A 17,271-nucleotide genomic window follows, 5' to 3' on the forward strand; every position below is an offset into this window, starting at 1 on the left:
ACAATGGATGCGGAATTTTCCAGCTCTGACATCATACAAAAGAATGAATTCACATAAAACTGCCTAGCAACATACAAACATACATACACTGAGGGTTAATTGCTGATAGGTGTTGCAGCCTTGTACCAATTACAGTAGAGTCTCACTTATCCAAGCTAAACGGGCCAGCAGAAGCTTGGATAAGTGAATATCTTGGATAATAAGGAGGGATTAAGGAAAAGCCTATTAAACATCAAATTAGGTTATGATTTTACAAATTAAGCACCAAAACATCATGCTATACAACAAATTGGACAGAACAAGTAGTTCAATACGCAGTGATGTTATGTTGTAATTACTGTATTTACGAATTTAGCACCAAAATATCACGATATATTGAAAACATTGACTACAAAAATGGCTTGGATAATCCAGAAACTTGGATAAGTGAGGCTTAGATAAGTGAGACTCTACTGTATTAATATACCTCTGCTTTCTCTTGAAACATACTATTTCCCCCAAACAGCTGCGTAGCTATTTCAAAATCTAGTAATTACACCATGTAGTTATGGCAGTCTTTTTTTAAAAATTCATTTTTATTAGAGAAGAAAGAGAAGATTATATATATAAGGAAAGGAAAGGAAAATACTTGCGGGTTTGTATGTATATATGTATATGTGTGTGCATATATATATATATATATATATATATATATATATATATATATATATATACACACACACACACACACACACACACACATACAAACCCGCAAGTATTTTCCTTTTACAATAAAAGTGGGAGAACATAAATAGTAAAAGAAAGTGGGAGAACATAAAAGTGGGAGAACATAAATAGAAAAAGAAAGTAGGAAAGTAGCAAGGGAGTGTTAAAAAAAAAGAAAAAAAAGTTTGTTAACTTCTGATCTCTTCCATCGAAGTTTAAAATGTCCATATATTTATATAAAAATATACATGTCTTTTCTTTAAGAACACAACCACCCATTTGTTCATGCTATTTTTATGATTGGGAATCTACTTCTCTTCTTTTCTTATTTTAAATATTATTTCAAAAGTGTCCAATCAGCTGATTTCTTTGGTATGCCTTGATTTCTTTTAAAACATTGTGCTAAGTTGTCCATATTCATGATATCTAATATTTTCAATATCCAGTCTTCTATCCGGGGGGTTTCTTTCAGTTTCCAATTTTTAGCATAAATTATTCTAGCTGCTGTCACCAAATAATTAAATAGTATATCTTTGCTTAAATCCATTTCAAAATCTGGCATTCCTAAGAGAAAGTATTCTGGTTTCATTTGGAATTTTATTCCTAATATTTCTTGAATTTTCCCATGTATTTTTGTCCATTTTTTTTTTTTTTGCAATTTTACAGGTCCACCACATTTATTTATTTATTTACAGTATTTATATTCTGCCCTTCTCACCCCGAAGGGGACTCAGGGCGGATTACAATGAACACATATATGGCAAACATTCAATGCCAACAGACAAACAACATACATTAGACAGACTCAGAGGCATTTTTAACATTTTTCCAGCTTCACGATTCCGGCCACAGGGGGAGCTGTTGCTTCACCGTCCAGTAATGGCTGTACTTCCTCACTCCTTTCCTCGTGTTTTGCTGGCAGTTTTATGGTGTTGTAAATTAGCCTCCCGCATAAAGCGTCCCTAAATTTCCCTAATTGACAGGTGCAACTGTCTTTCGGGGCTGCATAGGTCAACAGCAAGCCAGGGATATTAATGGTCGGAGGCTTAACCCGACCCGGGCTTCGAACTCATGGTTAGTAGTGATTTATAGCAGCTGGTTACTAGCCAGCTGCACCACAGCCCGGCAGTCTTTATTAAGTATATCTACTATTTGCACCTGTGACTTATGATGGTAACTTATTTGTTGAAATAGGTACTTCTTAGTAGAGATGCAAATAGGTACTTAAAAAAAATCCAGTTAGTTCTTATTCTTATCAGAAAGCATTACATTCTGAAGATGCAACATTTGCCCAAATTTGGCTCATTTTGGAAATCTTACTGAGGTATTATTGTCTCTTGTAGTATTTACATTCATTTACAGATCAGTTTTCTGAAGCAAACATACCCAGCTTTGGGTTCTAAACCACTGTCGCAGTATTATTTAACCTTCCCAGTACTCATTCAGTCTCATTCAAGGAGCCCCCGGTGGCACAGTGGGTTAAAAGCTTGTGCCAGCAGGACTGATGATTTTGAAGGTTGGGTTGCTGACCTGAAGGTTGCCGGTTCGAATCCAACCTTGGGAGAGCAAGGATGAGCTTCCTCTATCAGCTCCAGCTCCATAAGAGAAGCCTCCCACAAGGATGGTAAAAACATCAAAACATCCAGGCATCTCTTGGGCAACGCCCTTGCAGACGGCCAATTCTATCACACCAGAAGCGACTTGCAGTTTTTCAAATCACTCATGACACAAAAAAAGCACATTGAGATGGTGGGTGTTTGCATAGGCATCCTAACACACAAGCTTGTGTCTGCATAGGGGCTTTGCCACAATCAGGATGGCTCCTGACATGAAAAAAAAATCAGTCAAAAACAGCTTCGCCCTTATTCCTCTTCCATATATTTTCTCTTTTTTCTTTTCTTCTCTTTCTCTCTCTCTCTTTTCCACGATCCAAACTCTCTTTCTTCTTTGCTGATCTAACCACCTTTCACTGTTCAGATTTTCTTGCAATTCTATCTCTCTTCCCAACCCTTACCAGACACCAAGAATTGTGGATGCATTCATTAGCAAGATGCACGAAAAAGCTGTATTTCTTTCTCTTAGTTTAGTTCCCTAGCTATTATGTGTATACTATTACCTTATTATGATCGTGAAAGTGTTGATTATCTCAGCATCTCATGACATGAGGTCCCTGATCTGGGCAATAGCAGGGGGATTTCCCTTGGATCATGATGACTCCAGCGTGAGGCGTGGGAAACCCATCACCCTAAGCCCCACATTGCCCAAATTGCCCTTCACCATATTCCAGGGGGGGGGGGGGAATCGCCAGCCAGCTTCCCCCATTTTCAATGCAACATGGGAAGCCTCCTGTGTTGTCGAAGGCTTTCATGGCCAGAATCACAGGTGTGTTGTGTGTTTTCCGGGCTGTATGGCTATCAGAGCCGGCCCAAGGTATTTTTCAAGTGTAGGCGAACAGAATTTTGGCATCCCCCCCCCCCAAACCAATCACTCAAAAATAAAAGGGTCGGATAAGCGAAAATGTTGGATAATAAGGAGGTATTAAGGAAAAGCCTATTAAACATCAAATTACATTAAGATTTTACAAATTAAGCACCAAAACATCATGCTTTACAAGAAATCAACAGAAAAAGCAGTCTCAACTGCACCCCCGTATGTTTTGCGCCCAAAGCGACTGCTTAATTTGCCTCATTGTTGGACCGGCCCTGATGGCCATGTTCCAGAAGTATTCTCTCCTGATGTTTTGCCCACATCTATGGCAGGCATCCTCAGAGGTTGTGAGGAAGACTCCTGTGTTACCGGTGCTACTTCCTGAGACTACTGCACTTGTCCTCAGGCATGGAGTCCCGCTAGAAGTAGATCAACATCTTGTGATGGGGTCCGGCAGGCTCCGTGCCAGAAGAGAGTCAGAAGAAAGTCATAAGAGTCATAAGAAAGGCAATTTTGCCCGCCTGATGAGATGATCAGTCTCTGTCTCATGTTGTTGCATGCCTTCAAGATGTTTCTTGAAGCATCTATAATTACCTAATGATGTTCAACTTCATATTTACGTTATTTATAAAACAGGAGCAATCCTGCTGGCCTGAATAAAAACTACTTTAAGGATTACTGGGCTTATATAAGAAAGTGTTTTTCATGTTCAGACATCAAAGCTTGGAAACATTACAAAGTTGGACTACCATACTAAGAATTGCCCAGTGCAGCGATCATTAGGTCATCCTACAACTCTAAGAGTTTCCTGAGAGCAGCCAGGATTCTAAAATCTGATTACATTGCTCAGTATTAAATATTATTACAGCTTGCAGCTAAAGAATAAAATTGTATATAACCCTAAATTATGGCCACTTCATTTGAAACGCGTATTATTTCCTTTCCCTCATTTCAGAGCAAATTAAATCTCCTTGTCAATTTGGTGGTGCTTTCCATGGTTACATGTGCAGAAATTTCCATGGTTAACATGTATTTAGGTTTGCTAAAAACGGTTTGCTTTTAGCGACTTGTTTGCTTGTCCAATTCAAATTGGGTTGCAGTGGCACAATGGATTAAACCCTTGTACTAGCTGAACTGCTGACCTGAAGGTTGGCAGTTCGAATCCGTGAGATAGGATGAGCTCCCATCTGTTAGCCCTAGCTTCCGATGTGGGGACATCCCCTGGGCAACGTCTTTGTAGATGGCTAATTCACACCAGAAGCGACTTGCCTCAATTCGCTCCTGACATGATAAAAAAACTTCAAATGATGTTGTGAAATGTGGTTTGAAGGGAACCATAGCTAGCATTGTTTTAATCTAAAACATGGACAATTCAGATAAAGGAGCATGTAATTTGGGAAAAGATTGCATTCTGTCTGCATTAGCCAGCTAAATAAATTCTTCATTTATATTTTGTTCAGTAAGAGTTGCTCTTTGTAGTGCTGCTGCATTAATAACAATGTCTTTTATAAATCAACTTAATTATGTAAAACTCATTGTTCTCAGTTCTCAGTTCAGAGGAAAAGGGAGATTGATAATTCCACAAATTTATGTAAGAAAATTCTGAGAGTGCCTTGGACCACAAGAAGATCCAACCAGTCCATACTTCTGGAAATAATGCCCGACTGCTCACTGGAGGGAAGGATATTAGAGGCAAAGATGAAGTACTTCAGCCACATCATGAGAAGACAGGGAAGCTTAGAGAAGATAATGATGCTGGGGGAAATGGAAGGAAAAAGGAAGAGGGGCTGACCAAGGGCAAGATAGATGGATGGTATCCTTGAAGTGACTGCCTTGACCTTGAAGGAGCTGGGGTGGCCACGGCTGACAGGGAGCTCTGACGTGGGCTCTGACGTGGTCCATGAGGTCACAAAGAGTCGGAAGCAACTCAATGAATAAACAACAATAAAAGAACCAAACTGTTCATTTCCTTGTTCAAATATGATCTGTTTAATAATACATTATTGAAAATGGAATTGATCAACACTTTATGCAAAAGGGTGGCTCTCAAGTGGAAGGGCAAAGCAGCAAAAATGTATATCAGTTATCAGCACTAACCAACCACTAATCCAATAACTCCTTTAGACAGTCATTCAAGATGAGTGAGTCCCGTATACAATCTGAGATCCTCCAAATGCAGCTATAGTCTGATCCCAAGGTACAGAGATATCAATGTTTTGGATTCTCTCAGTGAAATGTCTTTTTTCCATTGTGTCCCAGGAGAGTGCATTATGCCCTATTCTTCAGTTCTCCATTTATTGAAATTTCTGAAATGGCATTAACTAGATCCTGCCGCCCAGGATCTCTTCTCTTCACCAAAGTTGCAATGCCTTTGTAGATGGCAAATCCAGGAATACACAGGCTGGGTACTCCCGCAAGGATGACAACAATGGCATACACCCAGTTAGGGTATTCTGCTGATTTTGATCTGGGAAATTCATCCTGTGGAAGGAAAGAGAAGGATTTCAGGCATTTGGACCATGGTTATGATACAGAGAATTCCAACACGCAGTGGTGTCAGTGTTGGGCTAAGACTTTGGGAGGGCATTCTCTCAGTTTTGGAGAAAGATTAATCCCCCTTTAAATAAATCTTGCCAAGAAAATCCCATGACAGGTCCACTTTATGGTTGGCATAGATTGGAAATAACTTTAAGACACACAACAGCAGAGAGCTCTAAAAGTTAAACCCAACAGAACATTTTGGTTGCAGAGAGATGGCCCTGAGATTCAAAGTGGAAATTGTAGGTAAAAGTAAAGGTTTCCCCTGATGTTAAGTCCAGTCATGTCTGACTCTGGGGGTTGGTGCTCATCTCCATTTCTAAGCCGAAGAGCCGGCGTTGTCCGTAGACACCTCCAAAGTCACGTGGCTGGCATGACTGCATGGAGCAACCTTCCCTTCCCGCTGGAGCGGTACCTATTGATCTACTCACATTGGCATGTTTTCGAACTGCTAGGTTGGCAGAAGCTGGAGCTAACAGTGGGCGCTCACTCTGCTCCCAGGATTTGAACCTGTGACCTTTCGGTCTGCAAGTTCAGCAGCTCAGTGCTTTAACACACTTTGCCACCGGAGCTCCCAGGCAATTGTAGAGGTGTTTAAATACAAGACAGCTTGCCTGCCTACTATTTAAGCAATGTTAGATGTATTTCAGGCTTCGTTTCAGGATTTATTCTCAGTACACACAAAGCAATGGAGATGTCCAACACCCTTGGCCAACGCATGTCAATGGAATGCATGCATGTTCTACAACTTGCCTTGAATCCTCTGAAATAAATAAGGATTCCACTGCAGATTATATCAAAATTCCCCGAAGGCAGGATGTTTTACATATACTATAACAATGGACGGTGAAGCAACAGCTCCCCCTGTGGCCGGAATCGTGAAGCTGGAAAAGATGTTAAAAATGCCTCTGTGTCTGTCTAAAACTGAATGTTGTTTGTCTGTTGGCATTGAATGTTTGCCATATATGTGTTCAATGTAATCCGCCCTGAGTCCCCTTCGGGGTGAGAAGGGCGGAATATAAATACTGCAAATAAATAAATAAATACCCGGGATGTTATTTAAATATAGAAAACTAGAAAAATTTACCCAACATCACCTGGGATTATTTTGTTGATTTGGTTTAGGATTTGGGTGAAACAACTTACTTGTGGCATCTACAATCTTTAAAATTGGTTTCAAGCCTGGCTTCAAGCAAAATCAAGCCAAAACAGCAATTTTCAGAGAAAACAAGAAAGTTTTGCTAATCAGTCTTAAATTTGCATAACAATGCTCAGAATATCAATCTAAATTTAAATATGTGTAAAGGCAGTCCAGGTTGCAGCCCCTTTTAACCAAAGAAGGTTCAAGAGTTATCAAAGTTATCGATGGATAGGATCCAAAATCCTATTATGGTCTTTGTTTTGGTTCCAACAGGTAACACCATATCTGTCACCTCTCTGATCAAGCATGTGGATTTGTATAGCAAGACAGAGAGAAAGACAGGCACTTCACATTATAGTGTGTATTTTCAGGTTCAGCAAATTTATCTTTATGAGCAAAGAGAGCGCCTGCAAGCGAACTAAGAATCTTAACAGATAACTAATTTCCCCAAAGAAAATTACTGCTATTGGAACAGGGATATTGCACCATCTCAACATAAAATAAAGCAGAGCACAGAGGGGGATACAAGATGGTCAAGAGGAATCATTACACCAAGTGAGACCCCATCCACACAGTCATATAACCCAGAGTATCAAGGCAAAAAATCCCACAATATCTGCTTTGAACTGGGTTAGCCGAGTCCACACTACCATATATTCCAGTTTAAAGCAGATAATGTGGGATTTTATTCAGCTGTGTGGAAGGGGGCTGAAATTCAGTATGTTATCGTGTGTACAATTTTGGATAATCTAAGATGTTTACAAGGTAGTAGCTGAAAGGCAGGCTGGTAGACAAGAAAAAAATAGATTCAGTTACTGAACTAGGAATTTTACTGGTAGATTCTGCCAGTCATTACTCACAGGCATGTAGCCGGGGAGGGGGGGGGCTGAAGGGTGGTCCGCGAGAAGGCCTTACTGGTATTATTTAAACTGTTATGTTTATTCATATCATAATCTGATCACCATGCTCAATATATCCCATATGCATGGAGGTATTGGGATAACGATACAAAAGGTTTGCTAGGGTAGATCCTCTCTCACTCAGACTCAGCCCCCCCCCCCAAAAAAAAAATCAAAATCCTGACTACGAGCACAATCCTGAACAGTGGAATGACCGTAAAAAGTCATTCATTGAACACAGGATGTTGGCTTATGTAATGTCAAACCGTGTACGATCCTGCCCAATGTCATTTGCTCCTTGTAACTGAAGATATGAAGGCTTGGACTTGGGACTTTCTGTGTTCAAGACATATACTTTACAACCACATTTTGAAATTCTTCACATGCTATTAAATATAATTGTTCATACACACCCATATATATCCTCTGTTGCTAGAACTCAGGGTGAACAAAGGTAGGATATTTGTCCAGTATGTAGAAATAACCAAGGGCTCTGAGTAACAACAACCTCAAAGGGAATTCAGTTATTTTCCAATATAAACATACCTTAATAGTGACATACAGTAGAGTCTTGCTTATCCAACATAAACGGGCCGGCAGAACGTTGGATAAGCGAATATGTTGGATAATAAGGAGAGATTAAGGAAAAGCCTATTAAACATTAAATTAGGTTATGATTTTACAAATTAAGTACCAAAACAGCATTTTATACAACAAATTTGACAGAAAAAGTAGTTCAATACACAGTAATGCAATGTAGTAATTACTGTATTTATGAATTTAGCACCAAAATATAACTATCTATTGAAAACATTGACTACAAAAATGCATTGGATAATCCAGAACGTTGGATAAGCATGTGTTGGATAAGTGAGACTCTACTGTATATACCAATCAGTAGCCACATTAAAACAGCTAATTAGTTTCTCTAAAGTTAAGTAATTTGTTTTACTTACCTACCCAAACAGAATCCTAAACAAAACCTTGAAAGGGGAGAAGAGGCAAAGGAAGATTGGGCAAGAAAGGCAGATGAAAGCAGAGGATGAGAAAAGAAAAGCTTACGAAATGATTTAGGAAGTGTTCCTTTTAGAAGGTCTACTTACATATTTAGGGTCCCAGATGTTATATTCTAGCCTTTGTCCCACTTTCACCACAAAGTAAAAAAGGAAGATAACTAACATGATGAGGGGGCTAATAACTCTCCAGGTGGCCTGCCAGAAAATATTGGGTTTATGCCCAATCATAAATTCAATATCGTTGTTAAATCTGGAAAAGACAGAGACATAAACACAGACATATGCCTGAGACATAAATGTGAATAGCCTCAAAGCTATAACATATTATAAATGGTTGTTAAAGACATACCAAAATCTACCCCAAATACATAAAATCCAACCATTTTCAATTAAACGTTCTCAATGCTGGTTATTAAGTGTAGCAAAATCAACTAATACACCCAAGGCATTTTTGATTACTTGATTTCTAAAAGCTGTTTTCCAGTAGTAGATCATTTTATATATCAACAGATGCTGACAGGTTCCAACCAAGAGATGAATGATACACTGTCATTCAAACATTCTTAGACAGATGGATGTGGGGGGGAGATAATGTCTAATGTCTTGAAATTTAAACATGACAGCTAATTCATAATTATAAATCCCAATAAAGTGCATCATAATCATTCAATGAATCAATACATTGTACCTCCATAAATTCTATGTAAAAACCTAGTGTTCTGCCTCCACACTAGCTATTCATTTGGAAGGTGTCTGTGATGCAGAGAACAGATCAAATGCTACACATTTGATGTAAAAACAACAATTTATTAAATAACATTTCAAACTTCCTATCCTCAAGAGTTTTACTGCCAGTTTTTGTGAGGAGAGTTGAAGTCCTTGAAACACAACCACAGTTCTGACTGGATGTCACTTTAATATGATTTCAATTGGATCTCAATGTATTATATCTCTGACGTGGTTTTACTTTGTGTCTTTACTATATACCCTTGATATAACTTCTATGACTTAGGCAGCTTTGACATGACTTTCGTAGCTTCGACATGATCTGTGTGGCTTTGACGTGATGTTCTATTTTGTGGTTCACCCACCTTCCTTACTCATGATCTCCCAATACCACACTGCCTGACTCCTCAAGGATCCAGAAAGGCATTGGCCAAGGCTCCGCCACCAAGAGGAGCCTTAAAGGGACAGAGACAGAGGGGTTTTTTTTCAAATACAAGGAGGAAGAGGCTATCTAGACTAACCCCATAAACTAGACATAAAACACTAACTTCCTCTAACTAAATGAGGGCTTAACGGGAGTAAACAGTAAAAAATCTTGCAGAGGCACAAGACCTACTATTAAGGAGGCCATAGTATTTATATAGAATGTTAAGTGACATGCCTGTGATTCATAAAATTGGTTGAAATTATTTCTTTTGTACTGCAAATGCATGGGGTAGGAAAACTGCATAACTCTAACTCTAAGGTGAGTATGTAGAGAGGCAAGCAATTGACATCTTACCGGTCGATTCCATATATGTAGACGACTGAAAACATTTCACAAAAAGCAATGATCAGCAATGGAATTGATCCAGCAAAGTTGTCAAACAAAGCCAGCCAGTAGTTTCCAGAGTTCAGCACAAAAATTATGGCAATCAAGAAAGACACCACACAAATGACACCTGCGAACAGATATCAGATAGCAAAACTGTGTCAGTCTAAATACAATGGAAAATGAAAAAAAATATGGGGAGGTTCTTTCTCTTATGATGCAAGACCAATGAGGATTTACCACAATTTGATCCTATAGTGAAAATAATTATTAGTTAATTTTATTTTTTTGGAGTGACAAACAATATGTTTCTTGGTATCTGATGACTATTTTGTAATTCCACCCAAGCTGTTTCAAGGACAGGCCCCTCTGTCGCACTGCTTGAATTATTCAACAATTTCCAACTAACCTGTGACAAGTTCCTTAGGCCATTTCTTGGGTATTATTTTGAGTTCTTCCAGAGGTACCATGACACCTTCCATATTCCCAAACATAGATGACAACCCCAGACAGAACAGCATGACAAAGAACATGATGGACCACAGTGGAGAGACAGGCATTTTGGTAATAGCCTCAGTGAAGACAATAAATGCTAAGCCTGTTCCTTCAACACCCTGCACAAGGTAAAAGATAAAACAACTGTAAAACGATGCATAATTTAAAATGTATTTGCTAGGGCATTGAGAATATTAGTTAATTATTATTGTTTTAAATTATGTGAGTGCCTAATACATGTATGTCAAAGGGAGAAAATCTCTACCTCTCATTTGTGACACTCAATTTTGAGACTACAAAATGATGTTTCCTAACTGGATTTGGAACATACTCAGGAAGGTCCTACTTCATGCGAGATTTAATTTGGATATAAAATTTACTGTGACAAAACATGCTAAGAATAAGCTTGCCTTTCATGTTAAATTATTTTCAAAAATCCATTTAAACTATCAGGAAAGCTGCTGCCTTCAGACTGAGCTTCTAAGGGCCCTTCCACACTGCATCCATTTCCCAGGATCTGATCCCAGATTGTCTGTTTATCCCAGGTTATTTGGCAGTGAGGACTCATATATTCCAGTTTAAAGCAGATAATCAAATCTTAGGATAACGGGAAGGGCCCTAAGTTTCCCAAAGCATCCCACTTCAAACTCTACCTTTCCTTTCCTACATGTGTATTTAGTATTTTTGTTTCCATGCCTAGCTGTAAATAGATGTGAATCTATTTATCTGTCCATATTAATCTTCCTCGGGTCTTGTGTACCCTTTCACTCCATCTTCTGTTATTCCTCTCAAATGAGTATTTCAGACTTCCAAGGATCGGTCTATGCTTCCTATGTAACTTCCTACCCTGTTTCCCTGAAAATAAGACATCCCCTGAAAATAAAACCTAGTAGAGGTTTTGCTGAATTGCTAAATATAAGGCCTCCCCCAAAAGTAAGACCTAGCATGCCCACCAAACAGAACACCAGAACATGCAGGATTGGTAAATGTATGTATCATAGATTGTTGTACATAGAAATAATGGTAGTAACAAGAAATTCTTGATAGGATTCAGTTTGTCTGGTTACACTGATTTGTAATGACAACTACTATACAGTATATAGTAAATGTTTATTTTTTTTTTTGTTCAACAATAAATGTGAATTTTTCTTCATGGAAAAATTATACATCCCCTGAAAATAAGACCTAGCACATCTTTGGGAGCAAAAACTGATATAAGACACTGTCTTATTTTTGAGGAAACACACTATGTAACTATGTATCTTATACATACTGATGGATTTATCTGAATGTCTGCATTTATTAATAATCTTGATCATAACCATAATAATCTAGTGTGGATTTTCTTCTATTCTTATGTCTTTACACCCATACATCTTTATAATGCTTCAGGGAATTTTTTAAAAACTTAGTAGTGTTTTAATTGCATTGCTTTTTAAGCGTGAACTGCCTTGGAACTTGATTTTGGTGAAATCATGTCCAGCATATGTTTATAAGCGTAAATCTTTTGCTACCATAAAAGTAAAAGCGAAGAAGCAACAATATATTTGTAAATACAGAGCAGACAAGTTACAGAAAGCTGTGGCCAATGAACACTTAGTTTTGTTAATTAAACAATGCCATTGCTCACAATTACTTCAAAGAGACTAAGGGCCCAAAAGGTACAAGTAGAGCAGACATCATGGGAACAGTTCTTATGAGTGATAATACATCAAGTGGGTCACAAATCACATTCTGCTTTACTGAACTCTTCTCCTTTTTGACACAATGTTCCTTTTTTTCTTTTTTGAATTACTCCCCACTACAGTTTTGTTCAACAGTGACAACAATACAAATCCCCCTGCCATTTCACCAATGCCAGCTAACTACAGGCAGTCCCTATGTTACAAACAACATAGGTTTGTAGGTTTGTTCTTGAGTTGGATTTGTATGTAAATTGGAACAGAGACATTTTAAGTGTAACTCCAGCCTAATTTTTTTAAAGTTTTGGATTGCATAGGGAAAGGTTAACACCTCTGTAATGTTTGCTTTGCTGTCTGTACCCCTGTTCAGAAGATTTCACCTCACTGTCTATCTAGGCAATAATTATTTTTTGAAAAAAGAAATAATATGCACACTCGTGCAACTATTAGTGCACATGTTCTATAGATTCTTCTTGTGAGCACTCTATTTAGGGACGTTAGCAGTGAGGTGGATTACTAACACACTAACAAATATTTGAACATATGCAAGTCATAAGCAGTGTGTGTGTGTGTGATATATATATATATATATATCTCCCAAAAAAACACCCTTTGGTGGGTAAAGGAGCCTCGGGGCTCTAATTCAGACCTGGCAGGGGGTAAAGTGGGGAAATCCAGAGAACAGCTGTGGCTGGCCAGGAAAAGAGGAGCTCCCAGGCCCACCTACAGCACCGCAAATGAGGAGAGGAGTGGTGTCACCCCTGGAATAGCCGACACTTTTCCCCTCGCCAATCAATAGAAGACATGGCCTGACAGATAAAGTCCTGGCACAAGCTGCTGGATGCAACAGGAACTTCCAGACTAGAGAGATGGGCCGAAACTAACAAAATGAAGTTCAACAGGGATAAATGCAAGATACTTCACTTCGGCAGAAAAAATGGAATGCAAAGATACAGAATGGGGAATGCCTGGCTTGACAGCAGTACGTGTGAAAAAGACCTTGGAGTCCTCGTGGACAACAAGTTAAACATGAGCCAACAATGTGATGCAGTTGTTTAAAAAGCCAATGGGATTTTGGCCTGCATCAATAGGATTATAGTGTCTAGATCCAGGGAAGTCATGCTACCCCTCTATTCTGCTTTGGTCAGACCACACCTGGAATACTGTGTCCAATTCTGGGCACCGCAATTGAAGGGAGATGTTGACAAGCTGGAATGTGTCCAGAGGAGGGCAACTAAAATGATCAAGGGTCTGGAGAACAAGCCCTATGAGGAGTGGCTTAAAGAACTGGGCATGTTTAGCCTGCAGAAGAGAAGGCTGAGAGGAGACATGATAGCCATGTACAAATACGTGAAGGGAAGTCATAGGGAGGAGGGAGCAAGCTTGTTTTTTGCTGCCCTGCAGACTAGAATGCGGAACAATGGCTTCAAACTACAGGAAAGGAGATTCCACCTGAACATCAGGAAGAACTTCCTCACTGTGAGGGCTGTTCGACAGTGGAACTCTCCCCCAGACTGTGGTGGAGGCTCCTTCTTTGGAGGCTTTTAAGCAGAGGCTGGATGGCCATCTTTCAGGGGTGCTTTGAATGCGATTTCCTGCTTCTTGGCAGGGGGTTGGACTGGATGTCCCATGAGGTCTCTTCCAACTCTACTATTCTATGATTCTATGCTGCTGGGCCCACATTGTGCTGCTACCCTTCACATTCATAACTAGGAGTTGTATGTAAGCTGGATGTTCGTATCTTGGGGACTGCCCATATACTCAAATCCTGGTTTCCTATCCCAGTTAATAGCACCAGTGTCAACACTGTTAGGACAAACAGAGGAAGGATGTAGAATGCATGCTATGGAGATAAGAGTAGGCAGTACAAGGTGTTATTCCTGTAACATTTGTACTGGATCAGAAAATGTCATGAGATGGAATCATGAAATCCAAGAATTTTTGAACACCCAAAGCGTAGCTGGTGGCTGAGAGGCAGAGATGGAGAAATAAAATGTAATGGGTATAATAAATCTCTGGGCCAAACTATAGAAAGGATATATCACAACCATTAAATTGTGCAAATAAATTCCAAACTTCCTCAACTTCCCCTCTGTAGTAACAACAACATTGCCTTTATTATAATCTTCAATCTGCCATAATATGTACATCACTTACATCACTTAAAAATGTGTTCAGGTCACAAGTCTGGAATGTAAGGCTTTGGAAAACAGCCGGATTTGTCATGTTGCAGAATGCTTGCATTTGTTCAAAATTATCCTGGGTTACGTTACCTTCTGGCAACTCAAAAGCATTTGTAAGCATGAGAATGTTCCTGCAAAAGGTAAAAGAAAGCAGTCAAAGTCTTTCTAGTCTGGTTGCACAGCACACCTATGTCTTACGTTTTATTTGGAATAGTCAAAGCTGTCTTACATGATTCCTGAAAGTGAATTGGAACAAGGAGTTAATACCCATTATCCCAGATGAAATCCAACAAGGGTTATATGGGCATGGAAAAAGTTGTGGGCATCACATGCATGCTGCTCTTTGACCATACCTGTGCCATATTGACTGTGCTATTCATTCTAAGATCGGTGGACTCATTCCATTAACCCCTGAAATTATAAAGGTTTCTGTTTCAAAATATCTCAATCTGTTTTAGCAAAACCAAAACTAAATGTTGTAGATTCCTAAAGACTAAGGACCTCATCAGATAGGAAGGGACTCAAGACGGCTTACAAATCCGGCAAAAATTCAATGCCACACAGGTTAAGAATAAAACACATTTCATCAAATGTAAACAATCTAAACATATAAGCAACTAGAACACATATTAATTGATCAACAGATTAAAACCATATAAAATGCCATTACATTGTTCCCTCCAGTCTTTTCCTGTCTTTGGGGATGACCAGTCATCTCATGTGCTTACTGCATCTTTCCCTGTCTTTTACCAACTTTCCTCCACATTCTGCTGCTTGGAGTTGGGTAATACCCAGTTCCTGAAGATGGACTTCGGGTTCCATTTCCATGCATCGTGGAAATGGAGCCCCACTAATTTCCACTAGAAGTGCCCTCTCATCATGTGATGGCCTCTGTAGGACTCTGTTTCCACAACGCATGGAAACAGAGCCTAGCAGCTGTCTGATGAGGTCCTCACACATTTAATATGGCATGATTGTGTAGATCACATTAAAAGAGAAAAGACCAGGATAGTATTAACTAAAAGAGAAGAAAGCAACTTACTGTTCAAAACAATCATCATATCGTTCTGTTGCTCTGAATCCAATGATTGTGTATATGACAGTGGCTGCATAAATTGATGTTAAGCCATTGACAACTGAGATAATCAATGCATCCTTCTCACAATTATTGCTGCAAACCAAAACAGAGAAACCTCTGATGAATTCAGAACATTGTCCTTGTAACTTTTCACATGTATTTGTGGACCTATAACACTTAGTTAGGATGCAGGAGTGAATTCAGTCTCATGTACTTCGCTGTGCTATTGATGGGTTAAATGGGTGACGCTGGAGAACTGTTAACCATCCTTGAGTTCTTTAGTAAGTAAGTAAGTAACTTTATTTTTCTATCCCGCCACCATCTCCCGACAGGCTAACATGGGACAGAGGCCCGAAAACAAAACAAGTACAACAATTAAGTTATATTACAATAAATAAAACACAGTAAAATCAACATTATAAAAACAATACATTACATAAATAATAAAAAGTCATTAAAAGCATAAAATGAGTAAAATAAAATAAAATGAAATGAACCACCAGGTTGATGGAGGGGGATGGTGTGGAGGGGACATTTGAACTAAAGTGCAGTAATATAGTTATAAAGTGCTTTGGGGCAAATGACAAGATGGAAACATTTCTTAACCATTTGATGGGGATGGACGTCCGGTTAATTATAGAGAAGGGAATAGTGCGTGAGAAATATGTTAATTTAATTTTGGACATTGGGACTAAATTATTCAAATGTGCAGCGAAGGTAAGGTGAGAGTCAAGGGGGCTGTGATCATGTGAATGACTCAGTGAAAGTTTAGAATGTTTAGTTTTAAAAGGAATGACAGTAAGAAATGTGAGTTGAACTTAGAAGTCAGTTGAGCCTTGAATCAGCTTGAGTGTAGAAGTCTGTTAGAGTGTTGAAGCTAATGTTAGCACAATGGTTCTCAACCTGTGGGTCCCCAGATGTTTTGGCCTACAACTCCCAGAAATCCCAACCAGTTTACGAGCTGTTAGGATTTCTGGGAGTTGAAGGCCAAAACATCTGAATATGACATATTCTTATACTCTAATGAGCAATATGGTGAGTTACAGGCAGTTCCTGAGTACGAATGTCCAACTTACAAATGACTCATAGTTAAGACCAGGAGTGAGACAACAGGAAGTGGGAAAAGTCTACCCTTTGGAAGGGAAATTTACCCCTGACGGAGTTATCATGGGGAAAAGGTATCTCAGCTGAAGCTTCATCACCAATCCCTGCTTCCACAACAAGCTACATTTCAAAGCACAATTATCAAATGGATGGAAATGAGGTGAAATCGTCTGAACGGGAACAGATGACAAAAGAAACATTACAGGGGTGCTAACCCTTTCCTATGCAATCCAAAGCTTATCTATCTAGCTATCGATCAATTGATCGATCTATCAGTCGATCTATCTATGCTGGACTTATACTTTAAAATGTACCTATTCCAACTTACATATGAATTCAACTTAAGAGCAGAACTTAACTTTTTCTTAATTTGGGGACTGCCTGTATATATATAAGTGAGTGAAAGATCAGCACAGATATGCACCAATTCTAGTTATCCTGACTGCCTAAGACAGAAAAAATCCAA

At 39.0% G+C, this 17,271-nt stretch overlaps 1 protein-coding gene across 1 annotated transcript in view; it reads right to left on the reverse strand.

Annotated features, from left to right (window-relative positions):
* Window positions 1-5,097: 5,097 nt before the first annotated feature.
* The window catches only part of slc6a19 (solute carrier family 6 member 19), a 29,156-nt gene continuing 16,982 nt past the window's right edge, over window positions 5,098-17,271 (reverse strand). Inside the window, exons 7-12 of the mRNA XM_003219814.4 lie at window positions 15,666-15,794; window positions 14,598-14,754; window positions 10,673-10,877; window positions 10,234-10,393; window positions 8,814-8,976; window positions 5,098-5,613 (exon numbers count right to left, since the gene is read on the reverse strand). Of these exons, the coding sequence (XP_003219862.1) occupies window positions 5,401-5,613; window positions 8,814-8,976; window positions 10,234-10,393; window positions 10,673-10,877; window positions 14,598-14,754; window positions 15,666-15,794 (1,027 nt within the window). The 3' untranslated portion in view covers window positions 5,098-5,400. The remainder of the gene's footprint in view (window positions 5,614-8,813; window positions 8,977-10,233; window positions 10,394-10,672; window positions 10,878-14,597; window positions 14,755-15,665; window positions 15,795-17,271) is intronic.

This window comes from Anolis carolinensis, chromosome 4 (genome assembly GCF_035594765.1).
Source record: "Anolis carolinensis isolate JA03-04 chromosome 4, rAnoCar3.1.pri, whole genome shotgun sequence".
In the NCBI taxonomy this organism is placed as follows: domain Eukaryota; kingdom Metazoa; phylum Chordata; class Lepidosauria; order Squamata; family Dactyloidae; genus Anolis; species Anolis carolinensis.